The 21,169-nt window shown below is 37.4% G+C and overlaps 1 protein-coding gene across 1 annotated transcript in view; it reads right to left on the minus strand.

Moving 5' to 3' along the window:
• Window positions 1-1,029: 1,029 nt before the first annotated feature.
• Window positions 1,030-21,169, minus strand: part of DDX1 (DEAD-box helicase 1) — a gene marked incomplete at its 5' end in the record, with an annotated part of 31,696 nt that continues 11,556 nt past the window's right edge. Inside the window, 13 exons of the mRNA XM_079720937.1 lie at window positions 1,030-1,358; window positions 2,006-2,126; window positions 2,380-2,475; window positions 3,589-3,631; window positions 3,714-3,786; window positions 3,940-4,012; window positions 6,187-6,278; window positions 8,618-8,764; window positions 10,458-10,509; window positions 11,180-11,368; window positions 12,086-12,175; window positions 12,981-13,079; window positions 16,380-16,440. Coding sequence (XP_079577063.1) covers window positions 1,228-1,358; window positions 2,006-2,126; window positions 2,380-2,475; window positions 3,589-3,631; window positions 3,714-3,786; window positions 3,940-4,012; window positions 6,187-6,278; window positions 8,618-8,764; window positions 10,458-10,509; window positions 11,180-11,368; window positions 12,086-12,175; window positions 12,981-13,079; window positions 16,380-16,440 — 1,267 coding nt within the window. The 3' untranslated portion in view covers window positions 1,030-1,227. The remainder of the gene's footprint in view (window positions 1,359-2,005; window positions 2,127-2,379; window positions 2,476-3,588; window positions 3,632-3,713; window positions 3,787-3,939; window positions 4,013-6,186; window positions 6,279-8,617; window positions 8,765-10,457; window positions 10,510-11,179; window positions 11,369-12,085; window positions 12,176-12,980; window positions 13,080-16,379; window positions 16,441-21,169) is intronic.

Here is a 21,169-nt window from a genome sequence, read left to right on the forward strand (position 1 = left end):
AGGCTCAGCAGCCATGGCTCACAGGCCCAGCCGCTCCGCAGCATGTGGGATCCTCCCAGACCGGGGCACGAACCCGCGTCCCCTGCATCGGCAGGCGGACTCTCAACCACTGCGCCACCAGGGAAGCCCTTTGAGTAACTTTTATGTACTTCTTACTTACAGATAATGTATTATGTAAATTAAAAAAAAAAAAACTATGTAATATAAAAATAGAAAGATCACTAAATATATGGAAACTTATTCTTAATAGTTGTTAATTAAGAAAAGTCACAGGGCTTCCCTGGTGGCACAGTGGTTGAGAGTCCACCTGCCGATGCAGGGGACACGGGTTTGTGCCCCGGTCCGGGAAGATCCCACATGCCGCGGAGCGGCTGGGCCCGTGAGCCATGGCCGCTGAGCCTGCGAATCTGGAGCCTATGCTCTGCAACGGGAGAGGCCCACGTACCGCAAAAATAAATAAATAAACATATAAATAAGAGTCAAAAGGTACAAAGTAACAATTCAATTGTATCTATATAAATTTTCCCTTTTCCTTCTGGTATTTTAGGCAAGAGGGTTTGAGGAAATGCATTTCAAAGAACGGCCTTTAAATTTAATTTTAAGACCTAGAGGGACATCAGAATAGTTTTCTTTACAGTATGTATCACCTGGAAAGAAAGCTTCTTAAAAAGAAGATAAACCTTCAGAAATACATCTTCACTGTCACCATCACCAAATCAGTCATCAGTCCTTAGACACAGAACCTTTCCTAAGTCCCTAAAAAACTCTAGGCCTCCAAACTAACCCAGCTGTCCTTCCACCTTAGGATCACACACTTTTCTTTCATGCCACGACTCTTCTCTAGCTTCAACATATACCGAGGTGACCATGACCGTCTCAAGGCTGTCTCTATTTAGGACCACTTCTTGTGAAGATTCCACGCAGGTCCTCTGCCGAATGCACATACCCATAAACTTTACTTCATAAACCCAGAGCTGTCTTGAAAAACTATAAAATAATTTAAAAATAAGACACAAACTTTCATGAAAATATAGTCATCAAATTTATTATTTTCATTAGGTTGCCATCCTATGAAGAATTCCTAAGACTGATGTTTCTTGACATGCAAGAGTTAGCATTAATAGCTTAAGTTACTATAAATACTGCTGCTTGGAAGCAGTACAACTATTTTAGAGTTTTAAGACTATAGACTTTTATTATTCAAATCTTATTCAATGTATGTTAAAATCAGAAGGTTCTGAACAACTGGTTAGGAAGATAGCCAAGATGCAGGAAGGACGTCTGTGCCTCCTTTTCAAGGGCAGCCAGCTCTTGAACCGTAGGTGCCAAAATATCCACATGGCCTTTATAGCTTCCACCTGTATCACACACACGAATCACAAAGTAATGTAAATGACATGCTTGAAATAACTTGTCAGCAATGCTTTGGCTCAATTACATCAATTTAAATGTTGCTCCTAGCAATAAAAGTGTACTACTGAGCAAGTTATCTACAAAACTGAGTTCTAAAAGTGTTAAATCAATGAAAATAACTGATTAGGCCTTCCTTACTAACAGCTGTCCCAATACCCCTACCAACCCCTCCCCTATTCTCTTTTCCTTGGTTTAGAAACCACCAGTTTAGCCTGAATCTTTAAAAAAGTTCAGGAATGAGCTAAGAGCATTGCAGGCAAAGGGAATAAGTCGTATCCTGGGTTACCCCTTGTTCAAAATTACCATTATTCTCTTGTTTCCTAATAATTCCATAAATTTTCAACTACTCTTATGACATTAACACCTCAAGAGAAACAGCTAAGCTGCTGTCTATTCACATACAGATCACACAACAAAAAATGCTGCAAGACAAGTATGAATAAAGTGCTGTAAGACTAATAAGGAGGGAATGATTAATATGCTAAAAATATACACTAACCATAAGGAAATGAAATACTCTCTTCTTAAACTGAAGTTCAAAAAAGGGACACATTCACATTTAAAACAGAATTAAAAGTAATTCAAAGCTTACCACCAGCAGCTCTTTTTTGACCATAAGTAACTTTCCCATCAAATTCATCCACTGGTACCTTTATATCTGGCTCAACCTGAGAAATGGTACAGTTCAGATGTTCTTCTATCTCAGACAGCAACTAAGAAAGGGAGAGGAAATCAGCAGAGTTGCATTTTAACAGCATTAAATAAAACCAGGAAGGCTTTAATACTTAGTATAAATGGAAGTAAGATTTCTGAAGAGATGAACTCACAAGTTACAATTTATGAACTACCATAACATAATCACTCATTAATTCTCACAATTCACCAACAGACAAAAGCTGATACGCAACTTTTACAGATAAATGCAGTCTATTCCTACCCATTTTAATAAGACTCTGTGAGCCTTACCTGCATCTCATTGTACCATATGGTACAGCCACCATCTTCCTTGAGTCTTGTGTTGTAACACCCTTTTCCACGGCTGCTACATACGTGGTACCAAACCTACGAAGATTAACATGTACGGAGACTGAAACATGCTAGATATCTTTGTTCTCAATTAGTTTTTTAACATTTTCTGTCCTCAGAGCACAAGAAAAATAGATTGCAGGTATGGTCTGTCATCCAGTTACTACCACTATTAGTAGCTCACTAACTAGGTCTTTTGAAAGAGTTCTTTTTGAAAGGAATCCAAAAGTTTTTCTAAAACAGATGTCAATTATAGAAAGGAATTCTCAGATAAGAATAAGGAGAAAAGTAAATACGAGAGAATGCTATATCAAGATTAGTATCAAAAATAAAGTTCAAATGTTTTCTATAAGATTTTTTTTGGAATTTTTTAAATAGATCTTTATTGGAGTATAATTGCTTCACAATAATGTTAGTTTCTGTTGTACACTAAAGTGAATCAGCCATACGCATACACATGCCCCCATATCTCTTCCCTCTTGCGTCTCCCTCCCTCCCACCCTCCCTATCCCACCCCTCTAGGTGGTCACAAAGCACCGAGCCGATCTCCCTGTGCTATGCGGCTGCTTCCCACTAGCTATCTATTTTACATTCCGTAGTGTGTATATGTCGATGCTACTCTCACTTCGCCCCAGCTTGCCCCTCCCCGCCCAGTGTCCTCAAGTCCATCCTCTACGTCTACATCTTTATTCCTGCCCTGCCACTAGGTTCATCAGTACCATGAAGCAAATAGCAAAAAGCAAAATGAACAAGTAGTTTGGGGAATGAGTGTGTGGGAGTTCCTTACTCTTGCAGCTTTTCTGTAAATCTGTATCAAATTATTGTATCAATTTATATCAAAATAATAAGTTAACCCTCTCTCCCATAGAAAGTCTACCATGGCATGATGCCAGAGAGGGTTTAAATACTTTTCACTGAAAATTATATGAAAGCTATTAGGGAAAATTACATTTCATATTTTTCCTTTCTAAACTTCATCCTACTAGTCGCCCATTCAATGAATAAAGAGAGAAAGATGCCATTAAAAAGTTCATTTATATTCCATACGCAACTGAATGCAATGTAAATGAAAAAATCAAACTGCTTTTATTTCCAACATCTAAAATGACGACACAAACAATGAATATAATACAGCACTGAAAAGATTACCTTCTCTTTTTCTGTTGCCACCAGGGAAATGGCCAGCCCCATCCTGAAAGATTTTAAAAGTTTTTATTAGACTTTATTCCTGAAGCACAAAAGCTTAAAAAGGACAAAAAAAAATGACAGAGTACCTTTCAGCTCTTCCTACTCTGCCGATTCGATGGACATAGTTTTGCTTTTCATCAGGCAAGGTGACATTTATAACTGTAAATAAAAGCAATTACTACCAATTGACATTAGTTCCCAAAATTTTCAAACATATGGGATGTTTGATGTTCTGAGTATTTCAAACATATTAAATGGTTTCCTTCGAATTCCATAAAATTCAAACTGCAAGCATAAAAACTTTCTTTTTACCGTAAGGAACACCATGGATATCAATTCCTCTGGCGGCTACATCTGTGCAAATCAAGAATCTTACATCTCCTTTCTAAAGAGAACAGAGAGGAGAGAAAGGACTTTATTAGTATATATACTAAAAAAAACCCCCACAAATACCATCTTTCCACTAAATGAGACCTCTAACAACTAATATATTTGTATCATATTAGCGGTCCAGTCATTCATAATTCACTGGAACAAGTATTGCATTTTTAAGTTATAATTTGCCAAAATATGACATTTAAGGTGAATAAATCAATGACTGGATTCATCTTTGCTTTTTTCACATAAAAGTTCTTAAACCATTGCTAAAATTTGGCTTCATCTTTAGAAATCCTGACTGGTAATTCAAAACATAAGACAGAATAAAATGTAAAAACATAAGCTTTACTTTTACCCTTGTATTAAAATAATTCAGAATACTAGATATTTTACCGCAAGATTACACTTTTTGTGACAACAGATAAAATCCTAAAGAGACTGGGCCCCTGGTGTTCTCACCAAGAATATACCAATTAGCCTTCAGATGTCATTTGTGCTGCAAGGCACAGCAAATTTAGAGATTTGGAGGGGGTGAGGCGCATACTGACTTCTGGTCCAACAAAATGCCAGGATACAGAAGGGTGGCATAAATGCTGAAATGAGGCCATGTGATTTTTTTGTTTTTAATTAATTCACTTATTATTTTTGGCTACGTTGGGCCTTCGTTGCTGTGCGCAGGCTTCCTCTAGTTGCGGCGAGCAGGGGCTACTCTTTGTTGCGGTGCGTGGCTTCTCATTGTGGGGGCTTCTCTTGTTGCGGAGCACGGGCTCTAGGTGCACAGGCTTCAGTGGTTGCAGCACGTGGGCTCAGTAGTTGTGGCATGCGGGCCCTAGAGCGTGTGGGCTTCAGTAGTTGTGGCTCACAGGCTCTAGAGCACAGGCTCAGTAGTTGTGGCGCATGGGCTTAGTTGCTCCATGGCATGTGGGATCTTCCCGGACCAGGGCTCAAACCCGTGTCCCCTGCCTTGGCAGGCAGATTCTTAACCACTGTGCCACCAGGGGAGTCCCCCCGCCATGATGTTTTAACATCCACACCAATTATGCTCAGCATGGAAACATAATCCAAAATTTTTAAGCCCAGTACTTCCTACCTTTTTTCCTATTATGGGTCTGAGAGAAATGATATTTGTACTATACACTGGGTAAACACACTGTGATAAATGATGAGAATGCTTGTGGGTGGAGGCCACTGACCTTGAGTTCTAAATGGCTCAGCCCAATCCATCTACACCAAAAGCTATACAACCTGTTCATGTGCTGAAATCACTTAACTGTGACAGTCTATTCCAAATAATTCAAAATATATTTAATTCTACAAAACAGGTATTCTGATACCTGTCTCAATCTACAAATTAAGTTTCCTATGGGTATTGTTACAAATTATTTTTTTAAAAAAGGCTCACAGACATGATTTAACTATCTAATGATACTTCTCTTAAAAATATCTACCTGGAAGAATTTAACTAAAACTTCCTTAAGTTGAAAATTCTTATCAAGTAGTGTTGTGCTGATGGAGAACATGTAATTTACCATTTGACTGTTAAAGATGACAAAGCCCTGGGCCTCCCTGGTGGCGCAGTGGTTGAGAGTCCGCCTGCCGATGCAGGGGATACGGGTTCGTGCCCCGGTCTGGGAGGATCCCATATGCCGTGGAGCGGCTGGGCCCGTGAGCCATGGCTGCTGAGCCTGCGCGTCCGGAGCCTGTGCTCCGCAACGGGAGAGGCCACAACAGTGAGAGGCCCGCATACCACAAAAAAAAAAATAAATAAAAAAAATAAAAAATAAAAAATTATGGGCTTCCCTGGTGGCGCAAGTGGTTGAGAGTCCGCCTGCCGATGCAGGGGACGCGGGTTCGTGCCCCGGTCTGGGAGGATCCCACATGCCATGGAGCGGCTGCGCCCGTGAGCCATGGCCGCTGAGCCTGCGCGTCCGGAGCCTGTGCGCCGCAACGGGAGAGGCCACAGCGGTGAGAAGCTCGCGTACCGCAAAAAAAAAAAAAAAAAAAAAAAAAAAAAAAAAAGATGACAAAGCCCTGCTGTGATGAGGGCGTAACAATAGGGCAGAAGTATTTTGTGATTTCTAGGACAAGAATTGCTTTAACAATATTAACTGGAACTGATTAAAACTACATACAACTCCCCTCTTAAGTTTTAAGGAAATGCAGTCAACTAAATATCAGTACCTTGAATCTTTCCAAGTTTTGCTTCCTCTCATGAGGCTTTCTGTCACCATGAAGACAAACACATGAGAACTGGTGCCCCTTTTTATCAGGTCCTAGTGAAAAGCACATTAAACAGTTAACCTTGGAAAAGATTACGACTAAGACTATGTCAAAAACACCAGTAACATTTAGACTACCAGTTGGGGTATAATTCTATGGAAATCTATACCCCAGCTTGTCATAAAGCATGGTTAACACAATTTCTGTCATAGGTGAAATACCCTTAAAATGAACTCCACGAGCATTAAAACTGATTTGCTTTGAAGGACATTTTAAGTAACCTTTCCCAATCTGCAGTGGTAGTTTCTGTGTACACCAGGAACCTCACCTAACCCATGTAAAGCGAAGAACCAAAAAGTAAACAAAAGAGATTATTCTTGGAAGAACCAAAATAGGCATCAGGAAGTTCATGCCCTTACTAAAAGGCCACGACCACAAGCCTGCCCTCCTCCAGGTATTCTAAACAACTTAGTTATCTGGTTTCCTGGCCAAAGCAGATTAGAAGCAGCAAACTGGAAGGATGGAGAAGTGGTATTTTAGAGGCAAGGGCAGTGGTAGCCAATCCTAAAAAAGAAAGTCTTCAAGTAGACACAGTAACAAAAAGCAGTGCAGTTCAGACCAGAGTAATAATAGTCACTGTGAGAATTCTTTTAATTTTGCTATATGTTTGAGAATATAATAAGTGTTGGGAAAATAGACAAAGTAAAAATAACCATTAACATTGACTATACTTGCTTTACCATGTATCTATCCATCCCTCTATCCCTCTATCAACCCACTTTTATATTTTTGATGCATTTCAAGGTAAGCTGCAGGTATCAGTACACAGTTCAACATGCACATCATTAACTAGAGTGCAGGATTTGTTCAGGTTTGTTTTCTTGTTGAGGTTCAAGTGACATACAAGGAAATGTACAAATCTTAAGAGTACACTTTCTGAGTTTTGACAAATGCATACACCCATGTAGCCCAAAGCCCTATCAAGATACAGAACACGAATATCATCCACAAAGTACCTTCATGCCCTTTCCCAGTTATCCACACTCCCACATTCCTGGGGACAACCACTGTTCTGGTTTCTTTCTCATCATAGATTAGTTCTGGCTCTTCTAGAACTTCACACAAATCAAATCATACAGCCTGTACTCTTGTGTAAGAATTCTTTCATTCAGCATAATGCTTCTGAGATTCACCCACCATTTTTGTGTCAATCAGCACTCCATGCCTTTTCAGTGCTGAGTAGTAAGTATTCCACTGTACAGATATTTTGCATTTTGTTTAGCCATTCTCCTGTTAATGGCCTCTTAGTGTACAGTTTGGGGCCATTATAAATGAAGTGCTATGACCATCTTGCACACATCTGTCGTCAATATATATTCTCACTTATCTTGAGCCAATACTTAGGAGTTGAATTGCTAGGCCACAAGACAGCAATGTTTAATTTTATAAAAAACTGTAAGACCTTTTACCTAAGTGACTGTACTTCAACAATGTATGAGAGCTCCAGTTTCTCCACATCCTCACCGAAATTTGGTGTTTTAAGTATTTTTGATCTAGTCACTCTGAATGTACAGTTGTATTACATTGTGATTTTATTTTGCATTTCCCTAATGACTGATTATACTGAACATTGTCTCAGGTTGGTTTATATATTTAACGTTAATTATAAGGAGCATAAGATTATAATCATTATATCTTCATTGTAGATTGAATATTTTATTACATAGTGACCCTTTTTATTTCTAGTAATATTTTTGTCTTAAAGTCTATGACATCTCCATTAATACAGTTAGACCAACTTTCTTTTAATTAATCTTTTAGCTGACACATACATATATTTTTTCATTCCCCTTCCTTTCAATCTATCCATGTCCTCAGGTTTTAGGTATGTTTCTTGTAAACAACATACAGCTACATTGTATCCAGTCTAACAATCTATGCTCTTCATCAGAAGACTTCAGTCCACTGATAAATACTATAATGTTTATCCATACGCTCAGCTTTTTCCACCAGCCGTTATTACTCTATAATTTCCAACTGCTCTGCTTTTTCTCATTTTTCCCCCCTTCCTTTCTTACCTTTTTTTCAGATTAAGGTTTTTTTTTTCTCATTTATTGACTTAGAAGATATACATTCTATTATTTAATGATTACACTTGAAATTTTAACATTAATCAAAAACTTTACCCTTCTTCCAAATGATATAAGGGCCTTAGAATGCTGTGATTCATCTTCACTGTAGTGAAACTGTACCTATGTGGAAAATATCTCATTGTTTTTCCTACATCGTTGCTTTAAAATCTGGGCATCCACGCTATACTGTATCAACATGAGACTAACAAGCTATTAAGTGAGAAAATAAACACAATTTATTTCAAGTGAGGAAACATTACCTCCTCCTTGTTGCATAAAATGCTGCTCCAAGTTATCACAGTCGATTTTGGTTCTACAGAAAATAATTGCTTGATCCATCTTGTGTTCCTTGATTGCTCGGACAGCATACTCCCCCTTCAGGATTTTAATAGCTTCAGACCACATCTCTTGAGTAACACAATAACAACAACAACAACAAAAAAACCAACAGAATTTCAATCTGAAATTGTCATGAACACACATAATTACACAGACTTACTGCTTCACTCACCTAAAAAACTCTACTTTAATACAAGTATTACAGACAAACCAAGAAATAAAAAGATAGGGTAAAATGGTGAGATAATCCACTTGCTCATTTATTTTTGTTTCTCTTAATGTTTTTTATGCCAGTTTATGGGATGCCAGAACACCTATAACCATACCTCTTATAATGGAAAATGCACATGTACAAACACACACACACACACACAAACAGAAATACATGCCCAGAGCAAAACTTTGTTTTTACCTCTCATTGAGAACTAATCATATTCTGCCTTGCATTAACTTCCCTAAGTGCTCAATAAATGTTTACTCAATTACTTTAACCTCTTTAAAAAATAATAAATGTACTTTCTAAATCAATCTAAACGCCAGAAAGTTCAAACTTCACTCTATGAAATAAATATTTTACGTCAAACCTAGTTAGTAACTTCTCAGTTGCCATCCTCCAAATGTCTATTTTTCAGTATGAAGCTGGGCTATAGTTACTCTGCAACTATTTAATGCAAAATTTTAATTTTGTAATCCAACATATTTCTAAGGTCTCTCTAGTCGTCTCCAATTGTAGTAAAAACTAAGCAAAACTTTTACAAGGAAAAATATATGAGGCAGTAAAAAATTTTTATTTTATAAAATGCATTCCCAAACAGTGGGATGATACATTATTATTTTGACTATCAGTGTCTGCTCCTTTTCAACAATAAGGCTGGCTGAGCATACACCTCATAAATTTGGAGCTACACATAAAACTGAGTTCAAAGGAACTGTCTTTAATCAAAATTTCAGATAATTCACCTTTGAGATACTTGTTAAAAATCTACCAATGAATCCAACTATGAACAAAATGCAGTCTAACCCTTGCCAATGATCCACTTGAGACATGTGATATCAGACATGTGGCCTAATGGGTTTCAGATCTCTTCTAGGTTCTCTAAACACTATCCTTGTTATCATGCTGGATCTTCATATATCTTTGAAATATTATGTACCTGATACAAACTGTCTCAATTCTGCATAGAAGTATCTTCATTGAATCAATTAATTTTAGGCTTTTTAAAAATTGATAAATATTTAATGATATGGCGTTTCAGTATGGGAAGATAAAATAGTCCTGGAGATGGATGGTGGTGACGATTGCACAGTAGGACTGTACTCAATGCTATTGAATTGTACACTTACACACAAAAAGAATCATCTCAGGATCATTTCTGTATCTTTCACAGGGCTGTAGCTAAAGACATGTTCCTTTGTTACTCAATTGCCAGATATGAAGAATCTACATGACATTTCTCTTGGAATTCAGGGCTAAAATACAACCTGTAGCCAGAGAAATTTGCTGGCATCCTGGAAAAATGAGAATTGTATAATCCAAAATATTTGTGATTTGGATGCCAGGAGACTAATATCTTAAATTCAGTGATTAATATCCTCTAAGTTGACTGATATCAGCTTTCCCCCCATTTCTAAATTATTTTTGTTCCTTTTATTTTCAGATTTCCTGTTCCTTCATGAGAGTAGACAGGGCATAAGTTCAGTAAAACAGATCAATTTGTTTTCAAAATCTTTCCACACATTTTATTGACTCTTCTAACTTACCTGGACTGTTAACACCAGGTCTTGTATTATCTTTTGCATGTACTTCATCAGTCTGTCAAAAGGAAAGGATAAAAAAGAAGCAGGGAAGGGTTAAGTAATGATTCAGAACAGGTATCTTTTTATAAAGGGAGAACTGTATCTAACTTTAGATTGCATTTCAGACATACATCTTTATAATCTATAGACAAAAGCATTCTTCAGATTCAGAAAAAACTCTTTATTAATTATAGGTCTTAGGCTAATCAATTTTAAATATAATAATAAAAAAGCAAAGGTGGTTTTCAAAACATTGTGTACTTAGAATAAGCATACCCTTATTATATAAAGGTAAATCTAATAATGGTGAAAAAGTGAGATGATGGACTCATGAAACTGATATTTAGAAAAATAAGGCACATCAAGAAGATTCTAAAACACTACTAAAAATGGACATCATTATATCAGAAATTAGACCTATATATACACAGGTAATCCTATTTATTTACAAAACCTATGTCAAGAAAGATGATCACAAAAGTAACTTTATATATAGAGAAAAGTAAAGTATGAGTCCATCACTTATTTCATACCTAACAGACCTAAACTCTTCTGGTCAATGTGCCAGACTTCTCTTTTCTTAAAGGTACAATGTCTGGTTGCTTTAAGCATCATGAAGAGCTCGAGGTTAAACTAGTTGACGAATGCTTTACTCTATACTAATGTAAACGTTATAAAGTACTCACCCTAATGTGGTTCTTCCCAAGCCTTTCCCAGAGTCTGTCAGCTTTGGGATTCACTGGGACAACAACATGGTGGACAGTATCTGGAACAGAATCTTCTCCTTTCAAATCAACCCAGGTGGGAAAGTGCATGATCTTCTCTGACAGTTTCTTCACATCAAAAGAGTGCAAAGTGGCTGAGCAAACGATCACCTAAGAAGAGAAAAACCAAACTTTAGATAAGCTTTTATAATAATAATGATTCTAGCATATGAATACAGATGTGGGGCACGAAGTATGCTAAGCCTGGAATCTAAGACAAGTTCAATACCTGACTCTGTAGCAACAACTAGTGGCGTGACTTTGGGTGGGTTTACCTCTATGAGCTTCAGTCCCCTCACTGCCACAGAAATCATGCCATCTATTCCTCAAGGTCCTACAAAAACTAAGTAACATGAAAAGGTTTTTAAAAATCTAAAGCCATAAACTTGTCCCCTTCTCTTAAAAGCCTCTCCTCTTGAATTCTTCCTAAGAAAACAGAATGAGAAAGAGTAATATTTTAAGAAATAATTACTAAGGAAATAACTGTTTTTCAACAGTTCAAGACATTTCTCCTTCAAAGAGGAAGCAGTACTCAGAGTCTTGAATATAAACCCTAAATGCTCTGTAGAAAACGAAAATAACGATTAAGACTTTTTTACTTATAGTCTTCTGTTACACCTAAGTAATTTCCTTAAATTCCCTTCACCTTTATTTCTAAAAGCAGCTCATAAGACTGTTTCCTTTGTGTGTACTACTTAATCAGTTAATGAAGAAAATGTTTCATACAGCAGTTAACGTAACTAAAACGTGAATGTAAAACAAAAAAAGTAAGCATTAATACGTAACAATTGTCTACATGTATTTTAAGATGCATTAGTTATTTCATACCTGAAGTCTTTTTCCATCAGAGGTAATCTGAGGAATCTGATTGTGAATCCTATTTATAAAATCAGAGTAACCTTGAGAAAGAAGCCCATCCTGCATGAGAAGCAAAGAAGAACATAAGTTTTTTAATCAGTATCTAAATCTTTCTTTTCTAAATCAATTGCAAAATATAAGATATAGAAACTAATTCATACACATACATATCTCCATACTTTCAAAGTAATTATTTTCTACTGGATATTTAAAGGCAAGTTGTAAATTCAACTTTAAAGCCTATGTGACTACAATATGAAAAAGCCGACAATAAATAACTCAAAAACCATACTCTGGTATTCTAAAACGAATACGAGAGTAAATAACTCCCACATCTCCTTAAGAATACGACTCTAATATGAAGAAGCAAAGACCTTCAATGTTGAAAAACTACCTCATCTTGAAAATAACTTGGAACTATATCTCAAGAGCCCAAATCATATTAATGTAATTTGTAATGTGTGAAAAAAAAAATGTTATGTACAAACAAGATAACTATTTGGAGTACAAAACAAACCTACATGTCTAGTAATAAGGGTGGTTAAATAAGCCATGAAGTGTGCATATAAGAGACCATTAGACAGCCTTTAAAAATTGTTCATAAATAATGACATGAAATACTTATGTACCAGATTTTTCTAAAAAAGATTTCCCAGATTCTAAATAGCCTGATTGCAACCACATAAAATAGTATTTACTATAAATATAAGCAGTGAATGAAAATACACCAAACTGGTAACTATGTTTCTCTCTAGGTATTGGGATCATGACTAAATTGTATTTTTTCTTCACCATTTCACACATTTTATCCCCCAAAACATAAGCAAATATTTTTTTTTTAAAGCATGAGTATATTTTAACATACAGCTTCATCCAGGACCAGGAATCTAACTTGGGATAAGTTCAGCTTTCCAGTTGACACCAAATCATCCAGTCTTCCTGGAGTGCCAACAACTATATCTACCTAAAAAATATACAAAAAAAGCACCTTTAGAAAACTGAAGAACTATTGTAATCACCTTCGAATAGCAACCAACAATGGTCTACTTACAATAAAAACATGCATATTGAAGTAGTCATAGTCAACTTTAAATCTGCAAAACAGGAGTTCTAGATAATGCTGTATTATTAAACTTATATCTGGTTTGAAGTTAATGTGAAGATTTTGGCAACTGATTGTAACATGTTAAGCTGTTATAGACAGTCTAGTATATAAAATTTGTTTTCCAAGTGAAAAATCAAATGAATTTATAGGAACTCTGAAATTAAACCAGGATCCGAATCCCAGTTCCACCATTACCCAGCTGTGTGACCTCAACTTATTTAATCTCTTCTAGTTTCAATTTTCTCATTTTTTAAATGGGTAACATGTTCTGCTTTGCAAGACGGTTGTGATACTTAAGAGATCAGATATGTAGTGCATTTGATGCCCAGTGTGCCAGATGCTTGATAAATTTGGTTATAATTAATAATGAAGATGACCTGACTAATCCAGGAAAAACAGTAATAATTACTATTTGTCAGGTGCTTATAATGAACATGTGCTGTGCTAACCTTTTACAGGTATTATATCATTTCATGTTACCACTAAGGAAAACACTACTATTATCAGTCCTGTTTTTAAATGAGGAGACTGAAGTTTAGAATTCTAAAGTCATAAGAACTTAGATGATACAGCTAGTAAGTACCCCAACTGGGATTCAAACTCAAAGTCCAAACTTGAGAAAAGGTCTAATTCAAGTAAGAACAAGTTTTATTTAGCTTTTTATTATAAAAATTTTAAGACATCTACAAAGAGAATATGAGCCACCAACGCCAGTACACCCAATTAACCACTTTTTCCATTTTCACACACACACCTTTTAATCAAGTCCACGGTATAGTGATTAGGAACACAGGCTTTGAAGTAAGTTCCACCTATGAGTTGTAAGATCTGGGGCAAATTACTTAATATTTGGTATAAGCCCTCTTCCTAATCTGTAAAAATGGGGAAGAGGACCATCACAAAGGGCTATTGTGGGAATTGAATAAAAAAATGTATATAATGGACTTAGCAGGGCCTGGCCCATTTCTAGAAGGTAATCAATAAAGGATAAATATTTTTAAAGTGTGTATATGGATGTAAGTGTGTGAGCACAATAAGGTATTATGTAAAATCATTCAATAAATCAGACAATTCAAAACTTCTACTCTTTATCAACAGGCATAAAAAATGACTTCTTTTTCACTTGTGTTCTCCACTCTAGACTAAAAACATAACTATCTCCTAACAAATTCATCACTTTGGTCTCATTACTTCAATATCTCACCCCTTGAAAAACTGAAAAAGTACTGTGCTGAATGGACTTTTTTTTTTTTTTTTTTGCGGTACGTGGGCCTCTCACTGTCGTGGCCTCTCCCGTTGCGGAGCACAGGCTCTGGACGCGCAGACTCAGCGGCCACGGCTCACGGGCCTAACCGCTCCGTGGCATGTGGGATCCTCCCAGACCAGGGCTCGAACCCGTGTCCCCTGCATCGGCAGGCGGACTCTCAACCACTGCGCCACCAGGGAAGCCCCTGAATGGACTTTTAATTTGATCCAGTAGAAGGCATTTAAACTCCCATAAAAAATGAAAGACATTTCTGAAGCTATTGTTTCAACTATGTTGATAACTGTAAGCAAGTCTCAGTTCAATGTAGAAAATACTGTCTGAAAATAAAACCCACTCAATGTATCAAGAATGTACTATGTGCCAAGCACTGTGCTGGACACAGCAATGAATACAATACCACTCTGGTTCTATGGGTAATGTCTCTTTACCAAAGGATTCTAACCTACTGTGCGAGTTTCCTCCCTCCTCAATTTCAGCAGGTAGTCAGCATGAAAACAGAAACTCGGTCTCTCAGGTTTAAAAAAAAAAAAAGTCAAATTGGAAAAGCCTGAGAGAAATAGCTATGTGACTTGGATAATAGCACCAACCACTTCTTCAGGCCTAACTGCACATGTTGCATAACTGTGCAACTTTAAAAGATTTAAAAAATTACATAGTTCTATTCTCTGACTCCAAAGCTGACTTCTGCCTGCAGCATAAGACATAACACAGGGCTAAGGGTGCCAGAGGATGGTGGGAGATAACAGAAGTAGAGAATGTAAGATGGAAGGAAGAGCAGGAAGAGAATACATTACATCCCCTAAGTAGAATGGAGCTGAATCCTGCCAGGAAAGCTATGGAATAACACTCCCTTTACTTTGCCATTAGCTGCAGCCAGTACCAAATTTTAGATCCGCCTGGCAAAAGCAGATCTAATTCCCTAAAAGCTCCGTAGCTGGACAATGTAAGTCAAGAAACTTAATAACTTACGTGGAAAATGAATTTGGGTTTGAGGAACCAAGATAGGGAATGAATATATTAAATCTCTCTTATAACCATTAAAATATAGCAAATCAAATAAGAACATAACAAAGCTATGTTACTATCTTAGAATAGTATTAAGCACAGGAATGATTCCTTGCTCTTAGTATGCCACACCAAGTCAAATCAAAACCATTCAGCATGAAATTTCATTTGACAGCAGCACCAAGGCAACTGAGGGGAGAACATATTTGCTCACCGTAACTCAGTCTCAAGCAGTTTAGATTAAATGATAAAATATTTAGGGAAGGAAATGAAAGAGAAGTCTGTAAGGACCAAGTTACTTGATACATACAAAATATTTTATGATGTTCCACCTGTACCTGAACCGACAGGCGGAGTTTCCCAACCTTCTTCCCCAGTAACGAGGATCACAGTCCGAGCTTCGTCCTCGGTAACAGCACAGCTTCTAAGACTTCCCCTTACACAAATCTGAACTCATCTCCCCTCCTACTGGAACCACTGCCTTACCATCCTTCAGCCTTCCCAAGGATCACTGCCAAAACTACCTTCTCTGCAATCCACCTTATCTCTATTTCTATTCTTAACTCCAGCTGCTTCTTTTTCAATTATCCCCAGAGGAAATAACTCAATGCATGAAAATGCGAAGGAGATTCGCAGGTGCTCAAAAGATAAACCAAAAAAAATTCACATATGTTGGAATTTTGCATGAGGTGTTTGGAAGAAACTACTATGCTGTACACTTTTGGGAAAAGAAAAGGCATACGTGTAAGATGTTTCTGAACATACATACAGTCTTTTGACCTTGTTTAATTTCAGCCTCATTTGACTTTTCTTGAAACACAGCAGAACTATATTGCCAAAATGACAACACATAGTGTTACTTTTTAAAAATTAAAAGTACAACTTACCCCATTATCCAAAACAGAGAGCTGATCCCGTGCTGCAACACCTCCAATTATCAGAAGCTCCCTGAAATAAATACCAGAATAATAACGTAGAAAAAGATTAAAGCCTGCTTTATTGTTTGTTTTTTTTTTCAATTTGGGGGAGGTAGATATTAAAATTGAATAACTGAGAAAGAATCTACAATAAAGGTCTGGAGGAGGAAAGAAACAAGGCGCTTCGTTTCCAGGAGCTACATAAAATGTTAATGCACGGTAAAGTAACTGAGGAAAATGTGAAAGCTTGGAACCCAGAAAACATCAGTCCTCATCTATCTATCTTTCTATATTAGGATAATTCCAGGTACCCCAAACTCTGGTTTCAATCAACCTTTATAGACACATGTGGTTGTACATGCATAAAATATATACTCTGAAAGAATATATAAATATTAATTTTTAAAAGTTGCCTACAGGTTGATAACCAAAAACTGGGGAATGGGGTGAAAGGAGACTTACTTTTTTTTTTTTTTTTTTTTGTGGTACGCGGGCCTCTCACTGTTGTGGCCTCTCCTGTTGCGGAGCACAGGCTCAGGACGCGCAGGCTCAGCGGCCATGGCTCACGGGCCCAGCCACTCCGCGGCATGTGGGATCTTCCCGGACCGGGGCACGAACCCGCGTCCCCTGCATTGGCAGGCGGACTCTCAACCACTGCGCCACCAGGGAAGCCCAAGGAGACTTACTTTTCATAGAATATCCTTTTGTGTTTGAATTTTTCTCACTCCAAATACTTCCAAAAATATGTTTAGATTAAAAAAGATTACTTTGGGACTTCCCTGGCAGTCCTGTGGTTAAGAATCCACCTCCCAATGCAGGGGACGTGGGTTCGATCCCTGGTCTGGGAACTAAGATCCCACAAGCCGCGGGGCAACTAAGCCCGCATGCCACAACTACTGAGCACATGGGCCACAACTAGAGAGCCTGCGTGACACAACTACAGAGCCCATGTGCCACAACTAGAGAGATGCCCGTGGACTGCAACGAGGAGCCTGCGCACTGCAACGGAGATCCTGTGTACCACAACTAAGACCTGACGCAGCCAAAAATAAATAATAAAATACACTCTCTCTGGAAAAAAAAAAAAAAGCCTTATGCCAAGACAATTCTATGGGGGGAAAGAATAGTCTTTCAACAAATGGTGCTAGAACAAATGGATATGCATGTGCAAATGAATGAAGTTAAACCTCTTCTTCAGGCCACACATAAAAATTAATGCAAAATGAATCACAGACCTAAATATAAGACCTAAAACTACAAAACTCTTAGAAGAAAACATAAGAGTAAATTTTCATGATCTTGGGTTAGGCAAAGTCCCTTACAACACCAAAAGATGAACAAACAAAAAAGCAACAGATGAAAAAATAAACTGGACTTCATCAAAATTAAAAACTTTTGTACTTCAAAGGACACTGCCAAGAGAGTGAAAAAGCCCACAGAATCACAGAATGAGAGAAAATATTTGCAAATTATATATATCTAATCATAATACTACATGTATATATCTTATAACTCAACAATAAAAAGACAAATAACCCAATTGAAAAATGGGCAAAGAATCTGAACAGACTTTACAAATGGCCAGTAAGCACATGAAAAGATGTTCAAAATGATTAGCTATTAGGGAAATACAAACCAAAACCACGATAAGATACCACTTCACACCCATTAGGAGGGCTATAACTGTAAAGACAGATAATAAGGTGAGGATGTGGAGAAACTGGAACCCTCACACATTACTAGTAGAAATGTAAAATAGTGTTGTCACTTTGGAAAACAGTTGTGTACTTCCTGAAGATGTTAAACATGAAGCTACTGTATGATCCAGCAATTCGACTCCTGGATGTATATTCAGGAGAAATGGAAATGTATGTCCACACAAAAGTCTATACACTAATGTTCATAGCACAGTAGCCAAAAAGTGGAAACAAGCCAAACATCCATCAACTAATGAGTGGATTAATAACTATGTGGTATATGTATACAATGGAATACTTTTTGGCAATAAAAAGGAACTAAGTACTGATACATGCTATAACATTGACGAACTTTAAAAACGTTATGGTAAATGAGAGAAGCCAGTCATGAAGCAGCACACATTGTCCAATTCCATTTATATAAAATGTCCAAAACCGGCAATTCTATATATGGAAAAGAGATCAGTGGCTGCCCAAGGATAGGAAGGTGTGAGGGAAATGGGAGTGCCTGCTAAAAGGTAGTGTTTCTTTTGAGGGTGATGAAAACGTTCTAAAATTGGTTTTGGTGGTCACACAATTCTGTGAATATAATAAAAACTAAAACAACCTGTACACTTTAAAGAGTGAATCGTATGATATGTGCATTATATCTCACTATAGCTATTCATAAAAAGATTGTCTCCTTTTTATAAATAGCAGACAAAATTACTTCCTGAGGCAGCCAGACAACTTTCAATCAGAAGTAGCTATCAACTATCTTCATTTATTAATTTTACTCTTATTTAATCAGTCATTTAAAAAATACCATAAAATACTGGGAAAGTGGATGATGTTGACAGAGTCTCATAAATTCTATGACTGATGAAAAGAAACAGCTTCATGGTTGCCTACTGTCATCTTAAGCGATTTATAGTGTTTAAAGAAAGAAAAAAAAAAGCTTTCTAGTCTGTGAATGTCCATTACCTTGGCATAGTCCTTAACCACCTACCACTAGAGCCATGTTTCCTAAATCCGGTAACACCAGAGGCCAGATTGGCTACTTAAGAATCACCTGGAAGAGGTGCCATTCTTCCTTAAAAAACGAAGAGTTCCAATTCCTATCCCCTGGAAAATCTGATTCAGTATATACAGAAGAGGGACCAATAAATTTATATTTTTAAATAAGGTCCCTTAGTTCCCAGGTTTGGTAACTATGGTCCTAAATCTATCATTTCTTCTATAAAACTTTACTCTTATCCACTTTCCTAGTCAGATACATTTATTTCTACAAATTTAGCAGAAAGCTACACATACACATAACAATCTATGCTTGTGTGCAAAGCACTGTAGGGTTGAGGAATATAAAAGACCAGCCCCTGGCTTATGGTGTGTAAAACTGAGTTGGGACGAGTAAAGCTATGCACATTTAAAACAAGAAACACTAACACATGACAGTGCATAGGGATTATGGGGAAGCAAACACAGCAGTATCCGAGGAGGGAGAAAGGACCGGGCTGGCACCAACACGTTAGCTTCATAGAAAGACCAGGACTTGAGCTGGGTCTTCAAAGAAGGAAAAGGCTCATTTGTACTGAATACCGAAATGAGTAACACAATTTTACCATCTTAGCAAATCAATTGATTTTGTCATCTATCTTCCCTTCCAGGCTTTGTCCAGACGCACGTTAATCTTTACACATAATTAGAGCACAAAAATCAACTTATATTAGCATTTTACGTTCTTCCAAAAACACTCTCTTGTGAAGAGTTCTGAGTCTCTTACGCTAAGAAGATGCTCTGGTGATGTACTCTTGTAGTGACTCTCCCTGTCGTATCCTTAAAGCATTTTATCACATTACTTTGGTTGTTTCTCTGCCTTCCACACTATCTCCACACTCCTACACATAATTCTATAAGAGCAAAGATGAATTCTTGTTGTTATATCTTGATCCTTAGCCTAAGTCTTCACACATGGTAGGTATTCAAATAGTTACTGAAAGAGTGAAATGCATCAATCATCAAGACAAAATTAGGAATTATTTTACCTAAAAAGTTTCACTAAGTATAAATTTATCCCTGAATAAGTTTAACTTATGAGAAAGATCACCATTAAAAAGATGGGGGACTTCCATGGTGGCGCAGTGGTTAAGAATCTGCCTGCCAATGCAGGGGACACGGGTTCAATCCCTGGTCCAGGAAGATCCCACATGCTGCGGAGCAACTAAGCCCGTGCGCCACAACTACTGAGGCTGCGCTCTAGAGCCTGCGAGCCACAACTCCTGAGCCCGTGAGCCACAACTACTGAAGCCCGCACACCTAGAGCCTGTGCTCCGCAACAAGAGAAGCCACCGCAATGAGAAGCCCGCACACCGCAATGAAGAGTAGCCCCCGCTCGCCGTAACTAGAGAAAAGCCCGCGCACAGCAACGAAGACGCAACGCAGCCGGAAAAAAAAAAAAAAGCTCAGACATCAAAATAAGATTTTTAAAAATATAAATAAATAAATAAACAGATGGGCCCACGGGACATCAATAATTCAGAGTTTCTGAATTTAGATAGTGGTGATGGCTGCACAACCTTGTGACCATATGCTAAAAACCACTGAATTGTACACTTTAAATGGTGAATTTTATGGTGTGTGAATTATATTTCAGTAAGAAAAATTAATAAAAATCAAGTGTCAAATCAACTGACAGAGCAGTTTACTTATATGGTATGGCTTTCCTCAAATTAAAAGGGATTGCTACTGAGCCAGAAGTTCTCCAAGATCACTAGACTTACAGTCTCCCCGCAATGGCAGAAAGAGCCCTCGAACTAGAGGGACCAGTGTGAAGGCCCACAGGGAAGATGGTCGCCACTAGGAGACAGGCTAGAATTAACCTTGCCAAGTCAGGTTTACCAACACACTAGACAGACAGAGATACATTTTCTATGCAAATGAAGTGATGAAGCTAACACTAAATGAAATGGCCCCTTTAAAAAATTAATTTTTACTCTGATACAGTTTTGCAAACCATGACTCTTTATATAAGAGACACAGGAAAAATCTCAATTTACTTTTTTTTTTTTTTTTTAAGGATTTATT

Source organism: Hyperoodon ampullatus (assembly GCF_949752795.1).
Source record: "Hyperoodon ampullatus genome assembly, chromosome: 15".
NCBI lineage: Eukaryota > Metazoa > Chordata > Mammalia > Artiodactyla > Ziphiidae > Hyperoodon > Hyperoodon ampullatus.